This window comes from Copadichromis virginalis, linkage group LG20 (genome assembly GCF_057382275.1).
Source record: "Copadichromis virginalis isolate Kocher_CV1m ecotype Utaka linkage group LG20, C_Virginalis_male_GT1.1, whole genome shotgun sequence".
In the NCBI taxonomy this organism is placed as follows: Eukaryota; Metazoa; Chordata; class Actinopteri; order Cichliformes; family Cichlidae; genus Copadichromis; species Copadichromis virginalis.
Window position 1 is genome coordinate 33,377,695 of NC_140637.1, and position 24,995 is coordinate 33,402,689.

The window sequence follows — 24,995 nt, forward strand, 5'->3', positions numbered from 1 at the left end:
TATTGAATTTTATTGTTTTATTTATATTTTGATATTGCTAGGGATGATGCAATGATCGGGGACCATTCTTCATTTCGTTGTTCTCGTGACAATGACAATAAAGTTTCTGATTCTGATTCTAAAGTTTCTGATTCTGATTCAGAGAACCACATCTTACCATCAGGCTGCCATGAGAGTAATAATGTAACTCCTGGGACCAATAACTCATAAAGGGTTTCAGAGCACCAATGGTACGTCCTTCCAGTCACATCGTTCAGGCACAAATAAACACTACGATGAGCCGCGCGTCAGCCTGGACGACTGGTCCAAGCAACGTGCTTCCTTGAATGAAAAAAATAAAAACATTTTTTGGTAAATGTAACAGTTTTTTCTCAAATTTCCAGTATTTTCTTTTTACTTGTTAAACTGTACCAGTTCATACATTTAGCCATTTTAGTGGCTAAATCAACTTTGCACACATGGGACGCCCCAGCAGCAAATACCCAGGCCCACAGTGCTGCTTTATTGTAGGTCTGTGTGCTGTACGACAAGAAGACAAAGCCACAGCTCTCAGGTGCTTTCTTTCTCCCTCTACAGCGACCTTACCCCCTAACTTTTGTCTATACATCCTGTGCCAGCAGACACCTCTGCATACACGCACACACACAGTCGGACTCCAGGGTGTTGTCCTGCGGCTCGGCTCTGAGAGGTAATTCATCACCTTTCTATTCATATCAGCCAGCCCAGTTTCCCCTGCAGCGCACCCACACACACATTTACTTACACTTAGGGCACGCAAACATCGTGACACAGTGGCAACACAGGCCTGAGTGCTAACACACACACACACACACACACACACATACAGGTGCATGGCAGGCCGCTGATATTTAAGTACTGTGCACCTCCATTCAACAAGCCTGCGGCACTCAGTGCTGCTGAAGCTTCTTAGCTCTCTCTCTCTCTCTCTCACACACACACACACACACACACACACATGGACACACACACACGGACACACACACACAGCAGCTGCAAATGTCAAACCCCGGGATGAACAGGAGCAGATAGTGTAGCTCACACTCACCACTCAGTTGTGCCAACTCTGTTCCTCCCCAGAGTTTCTACAGAGTTTTAAAGGGTCACTAAAATCACACGAAACAAGCATCCCCAGGTTCTTTTGGCAGGAGCAAAAAATAAATCACATCTAAACCTGCACAAATGTGGACCATGTTCCTTTCTTTTACCCTAATAGAGCAGCACCATGCAGCACTTATTTTACTGCAGTACAAAAAACATGAGTGATGCAGCCTGTAGGGGGGGCACTTCTCTGTGATGCTCTGAGCTTCTAACTGCTGATCTACTTTGCAGTTATATTTTGCACTACCCTACATATACTGTACTCCTTCTATTCTCACATAGAGGAGTGAAGAATACTCGACTCTGCTGCTGCAGTGACCCAGTTTTCCTGCAGAAAAGATTCAAGTCTTATTTGAATCTAATTATGCAATAAAGTTTGGTTGCACGTCATTTTCCTCTGGAATCCTGTCAGTAGTTTTGGGATGGGTTCAGTAACAGTTTCTCTGACACACTCAGATAAACTTGTTGGGGTTTCCTCCGTGCTACTGTACGATCTTAACCTTCCAAGGTCAAGTCCTCTGAGATGACACAGACATGCATTTATCTTTGGTGTTACTGCAATGTTCAAGCAGCAGTTAGTAAAACCCTGTTCAGAAGAGAGCAGAGTCGAGAGCGGTCGAGTCAGACACGCCATGAAAAGGAGGAGCTGGGGTGGGCTGCAAAGTGGCTTGCCATAGCTGTGTTGTGAATGTAAAGAGGCTACAGCAGCTTAACGTGTGACCTGTGTGAGAGAAGCAGAATCTTCAAACGTGGCTGTGAAACAGTCAAAACAAATCTTTTACATGACCTAATTAAAACGTGAAAGTTGAAAGAATAATGTGAAGTGACGAAGGCATCACACAGGAAGTGACCCGCTAAAGTCTGCAAACATTTATGACACCAAGCAACCATATTATTAAATGTGTTAATCAATATATTCATAAAATGTTCAGCCTACAATGTAACTCATGTTGCAGTGATGCAAAACAACATTATTACGATTTGTTTAGGTCATCATGAGCTACAGTTACATTTTAATGTAACTGTAAACAACACATGGCCTGTGAAGCCACAGGCCATGTGACCGACTGCAGGTAAAATCTGCAGTGATGTTTTCATTGGCACTCTGGCTGAATTAAAAAAGTGGAAGGTTTCTTCATAGGCTTAGGTACTCTCTATCTAACATTCACACTCTCATGACTGCATTGGCCAATCACAGTTCAGCATCTTGCTCAAGGATACTTTGGCACACAGACTGGTACTCTGGAGAGATCAAACCACCAACCTTCCATATGATAGAGGACCTGGGCCTGCTTGACCTCCTGTGTGAAGAAGAAGCCTGACCGATCTGTCTTTGTGCATAAACTGTGGCTGAAAACAAGGGTAAAATCAGCAAAAGTGAAACACGGCCTGGATGACACTCAGACTTCAGTTAGTGTCTCAAATGTTGGGCGAGTTGGTGCCATCTTGCTCCAAATGCTGGTTTTGTAGCCTTTGAAAGGCTCGAACAGCTGTGTGTGTTTCTGAACGCTTGCTTGGCTCATTGGCTGCAATCTTTTAGTTGTTGGACTTGCTAGTATTCAAACAGCTAGCTGTGTGCACGTGCTGTATCTGACCAATGAAGCGTCTTATCCAAAATCTTATAGAATTCAATAATGAACAACTCAAAAACCCCAGGACTTCAGCTCTCTCTCTTTTCCTCCATGTACAGCAGCAGGGCTGAGATCACCTCGCCTCCCCTTCGGTTGCTGTTCAAATAACTGTTTGAATGCTATAATGATGACATAGAGCTCTCCTAAATCAGACAATAGGGGGCTCCAAATCAGGTCTCAATCTTCACGTATGAGACATGTCAGGCTGAACCTATTCACCAGTTTAAAAGTCACGGGCATTTTAAAAACACTGTTTTTTGGGTTTTTTTTTTACTGGTAGGCAGTATTAATAATAATAATCTGATAATAATGTCAGTGAATCTTTAATTGATCTGAATCACAGGAACATGAGTCACATTTTGTAGAAAATTCTCGTGACTCGATTATGAAGTTGTACATCAGTGCAGCACATTGAGGTCCATTAAACAGCCAGGGACTGCAGTTCATTTAACCCCCTCCTGCTCATGAAGAACAAAGGTTTCCGCTGCCATGGCCAGAAGAGTTTAACGACCTTTAAACGTGACATTAAAACAGCTTCTTGCTTCTGACAGTAGAAACTCTAACCTCAGCCTAAAACACCACAGACTGGGGTGTGATTCCCACTCGTGCTCTCTCTGTCAGCACACATGTACCATCCAAAAGGCAACAAGATGGGGCCCACAGGCATTCTGGGAAACGTAGGAAACCAACGAGGTACAGGCGTAAAAACGACACCAGAGAAGTTTGTGGAAGAGCAAACTCGCTCTCTCCCAGACTGAACAAAACCAAGTGAGACTGCTGGCAGCTTCTTTCCCAGCATGCAGTGCGTGCGTCCTCTCGGGTTTTGCAGCAGCGTGGATGGATTACTGGCGATGTCATCAGACTGAGACGCACAGCAGCAGACATTTTCTACCAGTGACAATGAAGATACGGCACCGCTGGCCTCAAAATGCACACAAACACACACCCATCTGGACACACTGCAGCGCCTCTACTGTACCAAGTCTGCTTTACTTCTCATGTCATCATGTCTCACCCAGACCAGACAAGGAGACACTGGAACAAATCGTTCTTTTGGTTAAGGAGGAATTTCAGAACATTCTCTCAAAGCATCAGTCATTAGTAGAATAGCTGCAAATGTGGAACACTGAAAACGCCTAGATTCACAGAAAACATCAAAGAAAACGACAGCAGACGCCTGCCGGCTGCTTCAGTCTGAAACAAGCTTCCCTCTTTAAAATAATCCTCCCTTTAGACTAGCTTTCTTCTAATCGCCCGTCCCTTGCAAAAGAAGATACATGGGTGGGGCTTCTGTACTTCCTGTGTGCCTCAGATGCCCATATATAGATGATCACTTATCACGAAACTGTCTGAAACGGAGCACTTAGTGCTGTCTGGGCTTTTAGGGATTACTATATTATTAATATTTGAAACATGGGGCGCTTATTAAAAACATTCTCTACTGTAACAGTAACAAAAGCGTGACAGTTCCAGTGTCAGGTCAGGGAACCACTGTGATCTGGTTCAGTGCATCTGGTGAGCAGTCAGAAGCAGGTTACAACCATACCTGTTCACATTTGCAGTTTTACCTTTTGAGGATTAAACGTTGTTACTAAATGTATCCTATGTGATTTTTGTGTACAGCTTTGTCATAATTAATGTTGGAGTTCTTCAGTTATGACCAAAATGTGTTTTGAAGTCAGAGCGACGTTTAAGGATGAAAATCAGACCCGTTGATCCTTCAGTCCAACTTAACTTGTGCTTCAAATTACAAGAATCCTTCAGGCAGTTCAAACATCCCGCCTGTCATGAACGGGGACGTAAAACTTTTGTAAAATAAGATCTGACCAAATCTTCACCCACACTGAATGATTTTCTTGTTTGAACCTAACCACACGTGGGCTGGTGGATGGCCTGTTTTCCTTCTGTCACCCCAACCAATCACAGCAGATGGCCCCGCCCCTCCCTGAGCCTGGTTCTACTGGAGGTTTCTTCCTGTTAAAAGGGAGTTTTTCCTTCCCACTGTCGCCAAAGTGCTGCTCACAGGGGTCATATGATTGTTGGGTTTTTCTCTGTATCTATTACTGTAGGATCTACTGTAAGTGTCTTGAGGCGGCTGTTCTGTGATTTGGCGCTGTATAAATCAAATTGAATTGGTCTAACTGCTGTATGATCGCCATCTACCCCAACTACCCCCGCCCAGCTCCTGTGCAGCAGAAGTCCATAAAAAGTATTCACACAGTGATGCAAGTATGTGTTAAAACATTAGTTCAAAGAAATCATTTATGCTCTCTGGCGGTACACTTGAAGAACACAACAAGGGAAATTTAGGTTTTTAACGATTTATTCAATCATCCAAACATCATTCCATCTGAAAAGTAAATTCATCTTTGCATGATAAGCTAGCAATGCTCCCTTTGAGCTCATTAAAACTTTAGACCTTTATGCAGACTTGTATGAACAAAGCTATGAACAAATCCGTTTCTTTCAAAGCTGACGTGAGCATTGCACACAATGTGCACACTCAAAGGCGTCATATATGCATCCATTAAAATCAAAGAAAAAAGTTCAAAGTTCCCTAACATCATATCCCTAAATCCCAGAATTCTTCAAAACTGTGTACTTGATTACATTTTAGTCCATGGCAACAACTGTGCTCAGGAATTATTTCCTGTTATAGGAAAACCTAACGTTAATCAGGCAGCACAGCACGCAGCTAGCATGCTTCTGTTTGAGTGCATCAGCTGGTAATGGTTGTTTCAGAAGCACCAAACGTTTGCTTTTGAAATATGTTTTTAAAGAGTTAACTGTTAACTTAAGCACCGTCTGCCACCTTCTTCTGTACGCACAGAGTAAATCTGTAGCAATAAGTGTGTCGACCGGCTGACCGCACAGTCTGAAGGCTTCTGTTTGGCTCAGTCTGAAGTCTGCAGCCTCGCCTTTGAGCAGAGAGCCTGACAGACGTGCTGTAAAATAAAAGTCACATCTTTACATCAGCTGGCTGCCAGATTCCTCCCTGTACCATCTGCGTCCTGTGAGATCTGCTGCCAGAAATCAGTCTTTACAACGAGACTTCGCCCACAGATTAATGTGCTTTTACTGAAGAGCACATCAGATTCACACTCAGGTGAGGAACTGACGGGCCTTGGTGGGAACAGGACCTTTTATTTTGAAATTTGACTCTCTCCTTTCATGTCTTCTGGATACCGAGCTGTTGCCATGACAGTGCAGCACTGGACCCCCTCCACCCCACCTTCCCCAGCAGCAGCAGCTCCATGTCTGATTTCCATGTTTCCAAATATAACAGACAGACGGGCTGACGGAGGGAGGGAGAAACAAGACGCTGCGAGCGCTTTGTGAACAGATGCCGTGTGCGTGTCAACGTCCAGGTCAGCTGATGAATGATTACACCATAAATCACCACGAATGATGTCATCTCACTCCTGTCTCTCTCATACACGCAGGCTCTAATTAGATTGCGTAAGGTGCAGTCTACGGCGAGCCAGAGGGGACAAGTGTTTGGCGTTAAGAGATTTTGAGTTTCTGCGAGTCCCTGCACTTGAACTGGGACTGAAAGTGCTTTAATAAATGATGTGATGCAATTAAAAGTTATTTCGAACTATAAAAATATGATTTGAAGAAACGACCGACTTTTGATGAAATGCAGAAAAGTTTTTAATAAAATGTGTCCTAAAGAGACAGAACAGGGCGATAAAACAAGACGCTCAATATTTAACCCTTATAATCGTGTCATTTTAGTTTGGTTTTTGCTTTCTGTTTCATCCTTTTACATATATTATTGTGATGACACAATAATATATACAAACAACTGAAGGGAAGAAAATCAGTGGATGGAATATGGTGTCGAATCTATAGTCCTAAAAAAACGAGGAGGATTTGCTGAGCCTGTTGTTTTGTTTCTGATCATCGTTTCTGTGGAGCAACAGAATAAAAGATCAGGATCAGGTTTGTACAGCCAAGGACTTTGGTCAGTGTTTGATTTAATTATTGGCAGCTCGTCGTTCCTCAGACTGTCTGGCTTTTTCTCCAGATGGTCAGCGTCTCCCTCGACTCTTTCAAATGAACCTTGGAATAAAATAAAGACAACATCGTTTTTCACTTTACAGGTTGTTGTTTCACAGCGCACTAAGAGTCGAGTGGAGCTAGCTTGGCCAGTAAACCTACAGTCGTGTGAAAAAGACGTTGTTCACTGAATTCTGTGAAAAAAAACAAAAACACCCCAAAAATACTCGAGTCAAATATGACGCGAATCATGAATCATGAGGTTGTCTTAGTTTCTTTCATGTGATCACAGATCATATGTCCCCCCACAGCGCTGTATCTACACTCATGCCTGACTGACACACGCTAAACAACCGATCGATCAAGAAGCCTCGATCGGCTCTAACATATTGATCCAGACAAGTTTAACGCTCTGCCTGAAGGTGTGATTCATCTGTAGGGGAGTGAAAGACGAAACAGAGCAGAGTGCCTATTATTTAAAAAAAAAAAAAAAAAAACATAGTTCCTTAAAAGCTGGAAGGATACCAAAATCACTCCAGATGATCAGCGATGATACACGGAGGCATCTCACAATGTCATAAAAGCCATTTCACAACTTTTCCTATAACAGGATTGTTAGCTCCACTGTTGATGAGGAAGCATGCGAAACAGAAGTCGCAGCACATCCGACAGTTAGACTGTAACCACGCAGCTCGCTGCGATCGTACGAACTGACGACCTGCAAACGAGCCTCGTCTTTATTACGGCTGCTGGTGGAAATGTGTTTAGGTCAGGGTGAGCAGGCAACAGTCAGCGCTGATCAGGTGCTTTAAATCCACCTCCATTAGAAAAAAACTGAGTCATGACTTTTGAGCCCCCCCCACACACGTTTTTATATCATAGTGAGGACATCGCATTGACATAATGCTTTCCGTAGCCCCTTACCCTAACCATCAAAAATGAATGCCTAACGCTCAGCCTAAACTTAACCACAACCTGTAACCCTGACACTAAAACCACATTTTGAGCCTCAAACATGCCTTCAAACTCGTGGGGACCTGGATTTAGTCCCCATAAGGGCTGTTGGTCCCCACAAGTATAGCAGCATGCTAATTTGCTATCCCCACACACACACACACACACACACACACACACACACACACACACACACACACACACACACACACACACACGGTGAAGCGATGCTGCTGACTGAGCTCATTTACGCTCCTGCCATCATCATCAGCACACAGAGAACCAGATGTCTGATGATGATCCCTCCCAGATGACGTATAAATAAAAATTGTATTGTATGTCAGCAGCTGTTTACAAAAACAGGGTCAGAGAGAGAGAGGGTGAGCGAGAGCAGGAAGTGACCAACAGCAGAGTGCGAGGACGACTAACTGAGACCTCGACAGAGACACTTGATATCTGAAAATGTGGCTTGTTTTAAAATATGACAGCAATCGGTTTATTTGGGCAACCCACGCGCTCTTATTTTGAAAGTTCATGCTGCCAACCAGTCAGCCCCGGCCCTTCCCGTCTTGTGTTTCCCCCGAGCTGGCTCACTGATGTTGTGGCGGTCGTTGAAATCCCTCTCCTGCTTCTGCAGAGAGGATCTCACCTACGCCGAGCACGTCTGCGTCCAGCAGCAGTGGAAACGAGCTCCCTGGAGACGCAGCTGATCAGTGCTCTGGATAACACAAACTGCTTGTACTGTCTCAGTCTTTAACATAAACTTTGATGTAATAATGTCAGGGTGCAAATAAAGATCTTTCATTCCACATCAGTTGTGAATATTTGAACATGTTTTAAAACCTCTTACAGCACCAGCTGCACTTTCCTGCTCTCGCTGCGCTCCGTGGCAGCGAGCTGACACACCACAGCACCCACGTGGCCCCGCCTCCTCCCTCTCACTCAGCCCTTTCTTCTTCTCGTCTCCGCTTCAGCTGAAAAACGTTTTTGTTATGGTGTCAAAAACGTGGCATTTTTTTGTTCTTTATTGCCGTTTTATTGTGTGACAATCTTGCAGGCTCGTTTCCACCACTGTAACACCTTCCTGTCATCTCAGACTTTTATTTTAATGAACATCTTAAATATTTGTTAATGTTCATGTTTGTTTTTTGTTCTCACAGTATCAAAAACATGGAAAAAATACTTTGGACCCAGGTCAATGCCACAAGGTGATGTCAGTCAGTCACTGTAGTTGGCTGCTCCTTCCAGAGCCTGGTTCAGTTTGAGCTCTTTTCCTGTTAAAGAGGTTTTCCTCGCCCGTCCTGCTTTACACAGGAGGAACCCAACAGCCCTTCCACAAACACATGTTTTTAACAGGACAACACTCAGCTGGACACTCTTTACCGATGTTGTTTTGCACCAAGAAGACAATGGTTTGAGAGCAGCGTAAGGCCGCCATTATAATCGCCATGCAGCGCCTGAAGAAGGCATGCATGAGTGTACCGTCTTGTCAGGTTTTACGGTCATGATACATCAGTACAGATTACACAGATGGAGGATGTTACAACAGATGAGACTTTGTAAAAACACAATAGATTTGGACTTTTCTTACATCGGCGCTGTTGTGGAGATATCGCCTGAGTGGCGACACCCATCATTCAGAAGAATACCGCAGCAGCTTCCTGTGCCATAACGGCGAGCACAAATGGGTGCGGCTGTTTGACGGCGGCACACAAAGCACTCAGCATGGTGAGTATACTGGTGCTCGTGGACAGCCATCGTTGAAGAGAGGTGGTGGTTTACGATACAGGTGTCAGCCACCTACAGTGCAGGCCGGAGATCCTTTCTTAGGTGTTTCAACCGCTGTGTGCTGAAGTACAGAGACCACTGCCTCCTCTTTGACTCCCATCACCCTCCGGAACACAAACTTTGAGTAATCAGGACCCTACAACACCGGGCAGAACATGTTCCCTCTAAGCCTGAGGGGAAAGGACGCTCCTAAAACTCTCTACACTGGAGACACCAAACAGCCACTTCATCAACACACAACATAGAAGAGCCACCTCGGCGGGACCAGACTCAGATCAAAGGCCAATGTTCACATGAGCGAAAGAAGCCATCCACTATAAACTATGATATGGTTTTTAAGCACTCAGGACCAAACAACTGAGACTTTCAAACTGTGATAGTTAGAAAACTTAAAACTATAGAATAAAGTGTTGTGTATGGGTTTGTATGAATGGGTGAAAGAGGGTGTAAAAAGTGCTTTGAGTGCTCAGAGAGGAAAAGAGCTATCCAAGTACCAAGCAATGTGCTATTTACCATCCACTTACTGTTCTATCTAAAATAATGTGTCTCAATCTGTGGAAGGAATAGTAATGTTCATCTTTGTCTGTTTAGCTCGTGGTTAGTGGCAGATGATGGCTGTGATGTGGACCTCATGCTCCAGGCCAGTCAGGTCCACATCACACATCTGGAGACTTAATGCAGTTTTTAAAAAAGCAATACAAAGTCTTTATTTCAGTGGGCTCATCGTGCGCCTCATGTTAGCGAATAATAATCATCGTCTTTTTGCTGTAATCAAGCAGCTTTGTTTCTGGTCTGAACAACCTTTAAGACTGGTAATCACGGCCTGACTTTCATTCCTACCTTCAAATGACGTTTAAACTGTGAGAGAAACAACTACTATCTGTGAACAGCTGTCCACATGTGGGTCCACAAGTAAGTATAATCCCATGCTTCAGTATTTTTAAAGTGACTTTTGAAAAAGCTCCTCCCCCTCCCTCCTTTTCCTCCCCATCCCCGGCTGCCTCCCTCTTCCTGCTCCACCACACTCACCCACACAGGTAGGGCCTTGGGGTGCGGGTGTGTCACAAGGGTGCAGGGGAGACATCTCCCCCCCTCTGTCCCCTTCTGGCCACCTGTGCCTCAATTTTATCTCACAACTTAGACATCCACATTACTTACACTCTCATAACACACACACATATATATAGGGCCTTGAGGGTGGGCACGTTAACGGCGTCCAGTGGACGGTCTGTGTACTCAAACCTACCTCTGGCGCTGGTGCCCACCTCTCAATTTTAAATCCATGTAGACATTGAGGGTTCTCGGGAGGGGCCGTGCCAACACCTGCTGCTCTCTGGCAGCAGCACCATGCTCTCCCCTGTTTTAAATGCACTTTAGAGCAACACGCAGCAACACTACACATGAGCGGGAGGAGGGAGGTATGGGGTCTTCACACACCCCCGTTCTCTGCTAGCCATCGGGGCGGGGGGGCTGGGAGGAGATGTTAGCTGTCCGATTGGCCTCCCTGATGCTGCGGAGCCTGGGACGGTCTGCTTGCCTCCACCCCGGGGGGAAGGGTAACATCTCTTGGGTCTGGGTTCTGTTTCCCCCTCTGGGGGCGAGGGTACCTGGACCCGGGGTATAGAGTATGTTTGGGGAGTGTGATTGTGTGTACATGTCCATTTATGTCAATCCTTACGTTGGGTGAGTGCTGAGTGTTTGTATATGTGTGCATGAGGGTGGGAATGCATGTTTGTGTCTGTGTGTGCCTGTTTGTCTGTGTCTATATGTCAGGTTGGGTCTTAGACTCCACCTCTCTGGGAACTCCCAGGCCCTCCAAGGCCTATCTCCCCTCACCACACTCCCTGCCGGTGACTGATGCCCTCAGGGGTCGGTGCGTTGGTGGTTCTTGGTGTCCGAGGCAGGGCGCTCAGGTATGTACCAGCTCACTCCCGGTGGCTACTTGGCGGGGCCTGGCGCCTGTTGCTCCGGCCTCTGGGCCCGCGGCTCGGTTCACTCTGGCACAGCTGGCTGCTGGCAGAGCCGGCGGGCACGCCGGTGCAGCCCCCTCTAGCTTCTGCTCGGTGGCTCCTGGGTGACGCCTCGTCTGGGGATCCTCAGCTCTTCCCATGAGGGTGGCACGATGCCCCTCCGGTGGTCCTCCTTGGGCTCTCAACAGGTGATCCAGGAGATTTTTTTTCTCCCCCCCCTTTCTCACTGTCCCTCTCCCCTTCTGTTTTTCTTTCCCTTCCTCTTTCTCTCTCCCTTTCCTATCCCTCACTAATGTCTAATAAATAATAAAAACAAAGGTCGATCAAATGGACCAATACGGCAATGCCACGATGATCCATTTGGCAAAGTAAATCCATTGGGTATCCTTGTTGGTCTTCAGACAACAATTCTGACAGCTAAAGAACCAAATGGGACAGGCAGAAAAAAAAAAAGAAGCTCCTCGGTGGCCCTTGAAAAAAAAACTGCGTTGACCTGAGACGAACAATTGTTTGTCGGTGCATCTGCTAGCTCTTCCTACTCAATTTAGATAACAAGATCTGATCACAATGTAGGCAGAACGGAGGCAATTAGGACTCCCATTAAAACTAGGCTTTATATGCAGTAGTCCCATAATCACATGTCAGCATCCAGATCAGCCAGGTACAATTCTCAGGTTAATAGCAGAACGAGGTGGGCCAGAAAGCAAGAACAAAAGATCTTTAAATAAAGAAGGGAACAGGATGATACATCCACGTTTCATTTTATGTTTCTTTTCTTTCTCCTCTCTTCATCCATGTGAATCCTACAGATCTGACTCCTGTGACTCCTCCACACCCACACTGCAGAAACAACATCTCTCTCTCTGTTCATTACCATAACCGTCCTCCATCAGTCTTCCCTCGTGGATCAATGGGATGGAACAGCACTGATTACGGTTACGGCCTCCTCACAGTTCATCGCGTGAGCTCTGGCAACTGATATTACTTAATACTTAGCTTTACTTAATGCACAGAAAATAAAACATCACCATCAGCCGAGATTGTCTTTCCATTTATTTGAGAACGTACAAGCGTGCATACTGTACTCCAGGGGTAAACCAAGCAGTTACAAAGTGCATGCCTTTTTCTTCAGATACGGGCCCTGCCCAGATGTGAACAGATGTTTGGGGCCACCGCTTCATGCAGCACTAGAAGATGATGAGTTCACAGAATCCTCAGCAATCTTTAATAAAAACCATTCAAGGTTCTCTCAAACTCTGTGCAGCTGACTATTTTTGTACTGCCAAATAGGCATTAGGTTTTCCAATCTGCCTCATTAGCCCAACAAATGGGGTTTGCTGATGCTTCCTTTGCATAAAATACTAGAACAATTAGCTAATATGTCCCAGCAGAGGTACAGTTAAGCCCGGCTCCTGACTTTTGCTCAACACGATAACATTGGGCTCTCAGCTCTGCAGAAGAACCACATAAACCAGGCTTGAGAACAAAAAACCAAGTGGTGATGCACTTGATCAATCAATGGTCCATTTCTCCAGTTGCCCAACTGTGATGTGCTGTGGTGAGGTTTATTTTTGTCTTAGTATGGCTGTGCAAACCAACTGATAAATAACTGATGCAACTTACACTTCGGACATTCTTGGATCTGTACGTTTCTGTCGACGTGCAGGTGTTTGATCTTGGAGCAAGGACACATTGTGGATAGATTTGTTGGCAGTACCGTAAATGAAAATTGACACCGACATGTAGAAGTTGCTGCATGCAGTCGGGCTCTCATCAGTTGAAACATTTCAACTGCTTCGTCATGTTGTGCAGTATTTACTGCTTCCTAGTGTGGCTCGTGTTTCTCCCCACTTCAGCCCAAGGTGCTGCAGGATTAATCTGTGTGAGGGTGTTTTGCAGTTTGCTGCATCATGCCCTAAATGAAATCGCTCAGAAACCAGTGTAGGCAGCTCTGCAACATGCTGTCATGCCTCTGTGCCATAATCTACCCCAGTGTAGTGTGGGATTTATTGGATCGCACTCAGTCAGTCGAAGAGGCAGCGAGCAGCAGATTGTGCTGTGCGATTTCATAACGAATCAGCCTTATCTCCGCTGCTGTCAGACTTCATCATTGTTCTGCACATGTTACATCATTTGCAAGCTTGAGGTCGGCTTTTTCTCACAATATCGGCTGCACCTGAACGTCCCATGACTCAGGGCTCAGAAGGATTTTTTTCTTCCCTGCACTTTGATTAATCACACGAACCCATATCTGAGAGTCTGACTCACCCTCTATCAACCTCTGTGTGCAATGGCTGCACGTACGAGAGCTTATAAGACAAAGCTATAGTACTATAAAATCTTTCTCCATGAGTCATCACTGCGTTTCCCCAGCCTCATATCTGCAGGTCTAACGGGAGCCTCGCTCCTGCAGCTGCTCTGTGCTTGCAGAGGGAAGAAGGCGATGCTCCATGTTCCTCTGAGCGAGGTGAAAACCATTCAACTGTTAGCCAGAGTGCTGTCCTTCAAATAGGTTTTCCACAGTTGCATAGCAACAGAGATCACCATGGCCAGCACTTCCAATGCTTCGGCGTTACCAGCTACGAAGGAAGTGCCCGATGGACACACGGGACAGCCGCAAGCCCGCATCCTGTTGCCTACGGCACCGGAGACGAAAGTCACAGACGGCAGCGAGGAGCAGTCATTCAACACTTCCTGATATGATGCGCGCAAGACAGTGTTGCCAGGCAACAAAGCCGATCCAAGCCAACGAAAAACAACTTCAGGGTGACAAAATTAAAACAAAATATGAGCACAAATCAAAAGAGGAAGCTACCATGGTGATCAGTACAGTACACAGTGTTTTCTTTCTGGCCTCTCAGCAAACAACCGCTCCTATTCCAAAAGTATCGGTTGCATAATGCTTTCGAGTCGTCGCTCCACCAATTATCAGTGTTTGAGATTTGTAGCTGTTTAGTTCATCTGTCCCTCGAGTCCCACACGCTCCCGCTTGTCTGCAATTTATAAAATTTTCACTCTGCAGCTCTATTAGCTGATAAAAGGATGAATGTTTATCAGTCCGGTACACCCACCAATCACACTGTCTCACAAACCTCTCTGGTTTGGAGGAGGGAACGCTCGAGTGGCAAACTTCACCTCTCCGACTTGTTTGAGTCCTTTAAAGTAAACCCTGTTCAGCTTGCTCGCATATCTGCACCAGCAAGGAATCAAGCAAAACAGATGTTTCCTGGTCAGACTAAGCAAGAGCGCTTGCACAAAACCTGAGTGAGAGAAGCAGCAAAGTTAGTAGCGATCAAAGCCAAAGATTTACACGAGTTTTGGCAAAGCAGACAATGTAGTGACGGGCTTCAAGCCAAGGTTACGTTTGAAAATTTAGTGATAGGATGCCATATTATAAAAACATATGTGCAATACGTGTTCCCTAGTAGTTAAAAGATTTTTACTGCAAGATTTGAAAGCATTTATTACACAAAGAAAAGGCAAAAGGTGATCTGTACAGACACAAAGAGATGTGCTGGGGGAGGTGCACCCCCTCAGGATAACTGTGGCAATATGGCATCCCTTATTTTTCCCCATGAAATGAAAGGAATCTCAAGAACTACAAGGCACTTTTCACCATTTTACCGTCAGCTCTTTGCCTGGTTTGCCATCTTCTCGTACTACCTTTGGCCCTGCTTGTAGTAAAAATACAGTGGAACTTACAATTTGTGGTGGTGGAGGGTGTGGGCGTGATGGTTGTTGGCAGCGTTGGCTCTATGCAGGCGCTCCAGCCTTTCCTTCTCTTTCTCCACGAAGTTGGTGTTGGTGCCAGTGCTGGTGGAGGGCATGCGAGTCAGCCGGCTGTGGGCTCGCGGCTGATCCCTGGGTGGAATCGGAGGTGGGGGAGGAGCAGCCGGGGCTGAAGAGGAGATCGGAGCTGAAATTTGGGTCAGTACAGAGTGAGGTGTTGGGGCGCAGGTTGGAGAGGGAACTGGAATTGGAGTCGGAGCAGTGCTGTTGGTGCTATTATAGGAGTGGGAGTGGTGGGTGGAGGAGTGGTGGTGCACCTGATGATGCTGGTGGTGGAGGGGGATGGAGCAGGGAGGCTGTGCCGGAGCCTGGTGCTGGCTGTTGTGGTGATGGTGATTCTTTGTGGAAATGGAAGCCGATGTGGTCTGAGCCGGCGGCGGTGGTGGCGGAGGAGGAGGGAGAGGAGGCTCGGGAGGAGGCGCAGGTGGGGGAGGAGCGACGGGCTGCCGGTCCAAACGGAGGTCCTTGTTCTCTTGGCTGAGCCGGTCCAGCTGGACCTCCAACTCCTCAATTCGGCGCCGCTGCGTTTCTAAAAGTTTCTGCTGGCTTTCAATGATGTTGTTGAGTTCAAGAAGATACTCCACGGCCCGGTTAGGGCTTTCTGGACTGCCCTGGCCTGGGCCCTGATTAGCATCCATGACTAATAGGTCTGAAAGGTAGCACTCAAGCTAATGGCTAGGAAACCTCAGGCTAACAAAACAAAAAAGAAAAACGGCTATGGAAATGCCCAGTGGACAACGGTCACTTTTAGCCTAAATGCTGTCACAGTTGTTTAGATCCAGGTAATACAATTCAAGGCAGCACTGAGTCTAAATGCTAAACTTCCGCACCGGATGAAATGCTGCCTGAGTCACAGCTACTGCTAGTGCAGAGCCAAAGGCTAACTCAAAGAGTGGTGACACAAATAAGCCACAGGGCCGAGGATACAACTCCCTCAAACTGGCTGAACGCAAAGAAGAACTTGGACCGGATCTGAAGTTACGCAGAGCAGAGTCGCCCAACTCTACAGCCTAAAGCCTACTGTGTGAAAAATAAATCCTAAACCTTAAAACAAAAGTACCCTTCACCCTCCCCCCCACCAGAGGTAAGTGGGGGGGAGAGGACTTTTTCTTCTTCGAGTTCTGAATCAGAGATCAAGATGGACCTCGCCCTCGCGTGCTCCAAACACAGAGTTTTATTGAGCTGCCGACCATTCCCTGGTTCGGTCAGGTACTCCTGCCGGGGTTCAGACCCATGACAGTTAAAACCAGAACGATCGGGTTAGAGTGCGAGATTGCCTTGTCTCGCCGACAGTCAGAACGGTCCGTTAAACTTCCTGTTTTTCAATGAATCAGTTGAATCCGGACTCTGCACTCCATACAGCACATCAGAACATCAGTTTCCCAGAAGCAGGTGTGGAAAGCACAGCTGACGGGGGATTTGCTTGCCCCTCTCTATTAAAGATATTGCATGTTATCATTGCTGACTCCAGTCTATTGAGATCTTGTGAAACTAGTCATTTTTTCCACCAACGGTCCACTGGAGCCGTGAACTGTGAGTTGACTAAGCATCGGCTTCCCTGCAGAGTCTCATAATCCTGGGGTCAGAAGCCATGTGCTGATTTTCCAAATCTCACAGTCAGCAGATGGTTATGTTAGCTCAGTTCAGACACTCGCCATCATTAATATGACCTGGGACCGAAGTTCGCAACTCAAAGCTCAGCAAATCAAAAAGTGTAACGTCAGTCGAAAATCATCTTCTAATGAGCATGGAAGAGCAGAGCTTCACCTCCTCCTGGTCCATGGACTCACCAGCAGGCCTCAGCCTGTCTTCCTGCAGTTGCTCTGTCACAGGAGGTGATAGGTAAAGGTCAAAGGTCATGTTAAATATTGGTGTTCTTCCCGAACGCTGCGAGACATTTCGGTTTCACCGTCATCACCATAATCCAGCTGGATGGCACTTCTGGATCCTTCTTCCAGTCATGCAGCCGTTACATGTAAAAGAAGAAAAGAAGGGAAAAGGCATATAAGAAGCAGAGTCAGCAGGAAACACCAGCATTGATGCTCTCAGTCGTTTCTTGCCCTTCTTTCATCACCTGCTCTCTGGTCCGCCTTTCATCATTACCCCTCTTCTCTCTTGCTTCCTCCTTTCGCTGCTCTCTACCTGATCTTTCTTTTCTCCATGCTTTTCCTCCATCTGTTGTCTTTTCAAATCTCCGGCCCTTCCTGCTCTCTGACAGAACAGTTGCAAAGAGTGTGAGGTCTCTCAGCCCATAAATACCAATGACATGCTCCGTCTCGGTCGTGAGAGACACGAAAAATGATCACACACACCATCGGCCTCTCCTCCTACACTATCGCTATCGCTCATCTGTCTTTATCCACCTCGTTCCTTCCATTTCACTCAGCTTCAGATCTTCTGCTAACCTTCTACGTTGTTCTTTTTGTGCATCAGAGCAACATTTAAACACACAAACACAACATGCTCGAACGGCACAAGCTTCCACAGTTTGGTTATAAGCAACAAATTTCAGGAAGAAACAGCCAATCACTAAGCTTAAAAACTGAGAACAGCGTGTTGATAACAGTGGGAGGAAACAAAAGATAATGCTGCTGAGTAAACTGATATTACCATCTGCAGCGTATATCACTTCAGTCTTAATTTCAGGCTTTCAGGGGCTGCTTGAAACTGAAGGCTTATACAACAATATAAGTTTACAACAATACACAGCAAAGTACTCGTCTTTTATGTCTCACAGTGTGTCATAAAACCAAAAAAGGTATCATAGCAGCTTTAAATTAGTGAAAATCATTAATAAAAAATTGATAAAAGGAACTGGAAAGCTGTTTGTTAGACATGTGAATCTTGTTCGGTGAAGGTATCGTGTCCCTGCAGGGCTGTGGGAAAAATGACCAGCTGACTATATTTGTTTCTGATCCTTGGAAATTATTATTTATTTAAAAAAAAAAAAAAAAAAAAAAAAAAAAAAAATCACCTGACAGGACAAAAACTGCATTCCAATAACTCCAATTAAGAGCGATGGTGTCCACCTGTCAGTTAAGGTGGACACACCCCTAATGATGGAAACGATTAGTTTCAAGGTAATTCAAAAAGGCGGGACATTAAAAAGGCCAGCGAGGTGCTGCTGCCTCACATTAAAAAGAAGCTCCATCTGTAGGTCTGCGAGTGAGGTGTCTTTGAGACTGTTGCTGTGACCACGGTCACTAACCAACTGGACTGTTTAATGACACCAAACTGCTAAACACACTAATCAGCACAGAGAGGAAAACAAAATGTCTTCACAGAAAACTGAAATTATCTGAATGCATTTGTGGGTAATGGCACTTTAAACACTTCATACTAGATTGATCTTAGGGTCACTGCTGTGCTTTAGAAGCCATAAGGACTGCACCATCACAGCCAACGTCCTTGTTTGCATGGCTGTTTTGTGAACGTGTTCCCTGATCTACTGGCATCATGGAGCTTCTTCCTCCAACCTTAAAAATGACCACTAACTGCATAATTCCCACCCAAACGCAGAGCTGATCCTAAACCTAACCCTAAGCCAAGGCTTTACCCTCACACAGCCTGAAGGCATGTGGGAACCAACAACATCCACACTGACGGTCTAACAGTGAAACCGGTCCTCAGAAGAACAGCTCTACATGCTCACACACGAGCGCTCAGCCTTCTGGTCTCTATTGCAGCGCGGCCAAACAGTTTCAGTTTTTATATCCCTTCCCATTAAGCACATTCAATTATTCATGGCTCACTAACTGACCACCATCCCTCTCTCTCTCTGCACATCACTGCTTTATGTCTGCTCCACACAGAGCGTTTGTGTGTAACTGTTCACTCACACTGAATAGGTTTTAAGTTTGTTCCTGCCAGTTATCAGCTTTGTTATGAAGCCGAACTTTGAGGACAAAAACTGACAGTGTTTCTGTCGATGACAAAGGAACTAAAGAGGAGTGAGTTAATGATGAACAACTGAATCATTAAACATTTCTTTACAAAGAAGTTGATGGTGGAATTGCACTTTAACCCTTTCTTGGCTGTTTGAGCGTCTAAACTGTTGAAGCCTTCGGCACTGGCTGGACAAAGGCTGCATCAGAAGACTTTAAGCTTACTGAAAGATCAGATGGTTTTACTCGTTTAATTAGCTACAGTGGGGCAAAAAAGTATTTAGTCAGCCACCGATTGTGCAAGTTCCCCCACCTAAAATGATGACAGAGGTCAGTAATTTGCACCAGAGGTACACTTCAACTGTGAGAGACAGAATGTGAAAAAAAATCCATGAATCCACATGGTAGGATTTGTAAAGAATTTATTCGTAAATCAGGGTGGAAAATAAGTATTTGGTCAATAACAAAAATACAACTCAATACTTTGTAACATAACCTTTGTTGGCAATAACAGAGGTCAAACGTTTCCTATAGGTCTTTACCAGGTTTGCACACACAGTAGCTGGTATTTTGGCCCATTCCTCCATGCAGATCTTCTCGAGAGCAGTGATGTTTTGGGGCTGTCGCCGAGCAACACGGACTTTCAACTCCCGCCACAGATTTTCTATGGGGTTGAGGTCTGGAGACTGGCTAGGCCACTCCAGGACTTTCAAATGCTTCTTACGGAGCCACTCCTTTGTTGCCCGGGCGGTGTGTTTTGGATCATTGTCATGTTGGAAGACCCAGCCTCGTTTCATCTTCAAAGTTCTCACTGATGGAAGGAGGTTTTGGCTCAAAATCTCACGATACATGGCCCCATTCATTCTGTCCTTAACACGGATCAGTCGTCCTGTCCCCTTGGCAGAAAAACAGCCCCATAGCATGATGTTTCCACCCCCATGCTTCACAGTAGGTATGGTGTTCTTGGGATGCAACTCAGTATTCTTCTTCCTCCAAACACGATGAGTTGAGTTTATACCAAAAAGTTCTACTTTGGTTTCATCTGACCACATGACATTCTCCCAATCCTCTGCTGTATCATCCATGTGCTCTCTGGCAAACTTCAGACGGGCCTGGACATGCACTGGCTTCAGCAGCGGAACACGTCTGGCACTGCGGGATTTGATTCCCTGCCGTTGTAGTGTGTTACTGATGGTGACCTTTGTTACTTTGGTCCCAGCTCTCTGCAGGTCATTCACCAGGTCCCCCCGTGTGGTTCTGGGATCTTTGCTCACCGTTCTCATGATCATTTTGACCCCACGGGATGAGATCTTGCGTGGAGCCCCAGATCGAGGGAGATTATCAGTGGTCTTGTATGTCTTCCATTTTCTGATGATTGCTCCCACAGTTGATTTTTTCACACCAAGCTGCTTGCCTATTGTAGATTCACTCTTCCCAGTCTGGTGCAGGTCTACAATACTTTTCCTGGTGTCCTTCGAAAGCTCTTTGGTCTTGGCCATGGCGGAGTTTGGAGTCTGACTGTTTGAGGCTGTGGACAGGTGTCTTTTATACAGATGATGAGTTCAAACAGGTGCCATTCATACAGGTAACGAGTGGGGGACAGAAAAGCTTCTTACAGAAGACGTTACAGGTCTGTGAGAGCCAGAGATTTTCCTTGTTTGAAGTGACCAAATACTTATTTTCCACCCTGATTTACGAATAAATTCTTTACAAATCCTACCATGTGGATTCATGGATTTTTTTTCACATTCTGTCTCTCACAGTTGAAGTGTACCTCTGGTGCAAATTACTGACCTCTGTCATCATTTTAAGTGGGGGAACTTGCACAATCGGTGGCTGACTAAATACTTTTTTGCCCCACTGTAACATAGGATAGCTGAAATGGCTAATTTCTTACTCTAACATATTAACAATCATCCTTAGTTAGCCCAGCGGATCCTCAAGCACATCCTTCTCTGATTGTCCATCAGAGGTTATAAGATGAATAAATGCTTACAAACTAACAACAAAAAAGTACAAGCAGTCTTCTTTTACACAGTGACTTCATTAACGGACCAATGATCAGATGTGCACAGCAGATCTGGTGTAAACAGTGTTGCATTTAGCAGATGAAGAACCAATCGTGTCCCTCGATGTAAACCAGCACAGGCCATCATTACTCACTTCAATCACAGTTTGCATCCATTTATTCCTCAGTCGCACTGGAACAATGCGACTGAGGAACAATCTGTGGATGCAGTGATAGCGCTGAATGTCTTTGTGTTTGGTGACTGACAAAGTAGTCATGGTAACCAATTGGTTGAGTACAGGTTAACCATCTAATTTTATTTTATTTATATGGCACCAAATCACAACAACAGCAACCCCGAGGTGCCTTTTATTGTAAAGACTAGGAGTGCAACGATACTCGTATCGATATTGAACCGTTCGATACAGTGCTTTAGGTTCGGTACGCATATGTATGGAACGATACAACATTTTTAATTTATTTTATCAACTTTCCTTCTGACGATGCTGTCTGTGTTGAGCGCTCAGTGGATCTGCGTTCGACTACTCCGCCTAGGCTGCACTGTCGAGCGCAGATCCACTGAGCGCTCAACACAGACAGCATCCTCAGAAGAAAAGTTGATAAAATAAATTAAAAATGTTGTATTGACAGAAGCTAAGCTTGTTGCAACATGGCAAATTGAACCTCCCCACCCTCATTCAGATCTGGCCTTTGGAACCATCTTGGTTTTCATGTGACGTATGACCCTGAAGGTAAGCGCGTCATGGACTAAAGTAAAACAGTATGTTGGATGTGCCACGCAATGCTCAATTACATGGGTGGGAGCTAGTGTGTTAGCGCAGTTAGCTCGTTAACGTGTTGGCCGTCCAGCCCCACGCTCAGGGCGATCGGCGGTAGCTCGTTAACGGAGATTTGCCGTGTTGTGGCGTTAACGTCATTTCAACGAGATTAACCTGAAAGCACTAGTGGGAACACAACGAATATGACTGCACATTTACTCCGACATCATCCTAGTGCAAAGACAAGTGGACGCAGACAAAAACAACAAGCACGCATGCTACTAACTTTACCCGAGTCATTTAGACAGCCGTTAGCACATTTTATAAAAAAAATCTGGGGATGCATTTTCTGCATGTGTCTTGTTCTTTGACTCAAACCTCATACAGCAACTCAACCGTCACAGAAGCTTGAGAGATTTAGTGACTTCAAAAAACCAGCAGCACGTCTCCAAACACAACACGCGGTGGATAGCTTTTCTTCGTTCTTTGTTTATTATAACGTCTGTTTTCTCTGCACAGGAGCCAAGCTAAAACATGAGCAGCACAAACATTACAGGAGACCACATTACCTTTCCACATATTTCTCACACTGCCCCAAGTGGTGCTACACAGTTAAAACATCTAAGCATGGGTTTGCAAACGTCTGGTGGACACAACAAGAGAGGTAATCCATCCGCGGGAAAGATGCTGCACTATAGACCTGAATACAGTTTGACCATATTAAAGCAGAAAGCTGCAGAGGTGGACTTTGGATATACTGGACAAAGGACGTTTCAGATAGAGCTGCCAGGCAGGAGGAAAAAGAGGATCACAGAGAAGATTCATGGATGTCGTGCAGAGAGTTGGTATGACAGACGATGCTAGAGGATAGGATGAGTAGATGATCTGCTTTGGCAACCCGTAAAGGGAGAAGCTGAAAAAAGAAGGAGGAGGAAAAAACAAACAAACCTGGATACATAAGGTTCTCAGTCATCCCGGTCATCGTCGTCTAAGGAGCTTGGAAAGAAAAGCGTCTGGACTTCTTTAAGTGGCTTGAAGATGTTTCACCTCTCAGCTTCTTCAGTGTGTTGAAGAAGCTTCTCGGATGAGACACTTTTCTTTCCAAGCGCCTTACAATACCCAGATACAGTTTGTATTTTGAGTCTGGTGTAAGAGAGTGCACTAAGGTTTGTGTTACTTTTACTGTTGCAGCACTTGTTGTGTTTTAAACTGTGTTTTTCTGCGAATAACAAGGCAGGCTACGTGTCGTATGGGTGGTGCAGGCCTACTCATAACCAGCAGGAGGAGGATACACAGTTAGCACTGATGGTGGCACAATTACCCTGATTGTAGCTCTCCATGTTTCTGCAACGCAATTTAATGAAATTTATATAGCGCTGGTTTACAAGATGCTTCACAATGTAAGTCAAGAGCCACGCACCATCACGACCTACGTGCTCGTTATAAATCTTTGCTGTAGGAGAATTTTTAACTATGTTGAGTCTCAACAAGTGGAAACACAACCTGTTTTATTCGTGGACGGTGAACTACATGAACATACAGAAAAGTAATTCATTACATTTATTTTCTGAACAGCGTATCCATCACAGCGCAGCGGTGGGGCTGGGTGGTGTACACCTGCACAGGTTGCCAGCCTATCACAACACCTGGTATTTCCAGGCAGCCCCTCATCCAAGAACTAACCCGGCCTGGCACTGCGTCATCAGATGAAATCAGGGTGTTATGGTATCAGCTGCTCTGAATTTTATTTTTCCTGCCTTCACCATGGAGATCACAGGATTGGTTCAATTTGTTGGGTTTTCAGAAAGAAATCTCAAAATGTTCAAGACTGACATAGACGACAGGTTTCTAGAAGTGAGGCTTTGCCTAAATTAGGATCAGAAATAGACCTTTATTGTTATTGTACATGTACATGTACAACAGAATTATGGGAAGTGGATTCAGGCATTTTTTCAAATTTTAACTTTTAATGGTCTTTATGGTCTAATCTGGATCCATTCATCCATCCATGGAGGAAATGCCTTGGTGGAGGTACGGTAGCCCAGCCTGATCTCGTTAAACTACAGTTTCTAAAATCGCTGATGAATTGTAAGTATTTCCATAAATCTTTGTTATTGTGCACTGGTTTCATGGGGAAATGCTTAAGAAATAGCAGAAAAACAGTCATTTACTGTGTGACATAATCCTATTTCTGAGTTCTAAATCTTACACTGAAATCAATCTTCACTCTTTGCTCTGCATGTGCACACAATTCATCGGTGTGTGGGCGGCCTGAACCCTTTTTCCTCTGATCTTTTACATAATGTCGATCTTATTTAACAGCAGTGGGACTATTTTAATTGGCCACTTTCAGTCATGTTATTTGCCACAAACACACAAGTTCTTACAACCCACACATTTCACATACAACAGCCTCATTCCACTTGCACGCGCACACACACGTGAAGCACATGCAAACATACACACGAACATGTGCAGCATATGCACAGTTAAAAAACAGGCTACACACACAATAATGGTCTGTGTGGCCTATATAGTCGACAGCTACATGCACATGACACACATATGACAGCGCACACTCACTGACACACACACACACACACACACACGATGCAGCACCCAGAAAAAACAAAACAAGAAGGAGTCTCACAGGTTTCAGCGGCTCCTGCAGAGGTGATGGAGGGATGAAGGTGGAGGAGGAGGGAGGATTATTGATCCAAGCTCATCCCTCTCTCCCCTCCTTCGCTGACGCTACTGTCACCATCATCTCTCTCAGAAAAAAAAGAAAAAAAAAAAAGAAGTGCTGCTGATGCTCCGAGGTTTCGCTCTCTTCTTCTTCCTCTTCACCAGATTACGATCACTTCAATCCCTCCTTCTGTTCTCGCTCTCCGTCTTCACGTATTCCTCTGCTCGCCTCGCTGCTGCTGCTGCTGCAGGCCGGATCCTCTCCTCTTCTTGCTGCCGAGTCAATCTTTTTCTAATTATCATTCCTCTGCGTCTGACAGCTGAGGGATCTGCTGCTGATCTCCCCTCTTCGTCCGCGTGAGCGTGTGAACAAACGAAGCTTTGGT

General features: G+C 45.3%; 1 protein-coding gene across 1 annotated transcript in view; it reads right to left on the bottom strand.

The window, feature by feature from the left end:
* Positions 1 to 24,719, bottom strand: part of LOC146685240 (IQ motif and SEC7 domain-containing protein 2-like) — a 173,579-nt gene extending 148,860 nt beyond the window's left edge. The window contains exons 1-2 of the mRNA XM_085444977.1: positions 24,575 to 24,719; positions 15,167 to 17,204 (exon numbers count right to left, since the gene is read on the bottom strand). Of these exons, the coding sequence (XP_085301103.1) occupies positions 15,167 to 15,891 (725 nt within the window). The 5' untranslated portion in view covers positions 15,892 to 17,204; positions 24,575 to 24,719. The remainder of the gene's footprint in view (positions 1 to 15,166; positions 17,205 to 24,574) is intronic.
* Between the last annotated feature and the right edge of the window lie 276 nt (positions 24,720 to 24,995).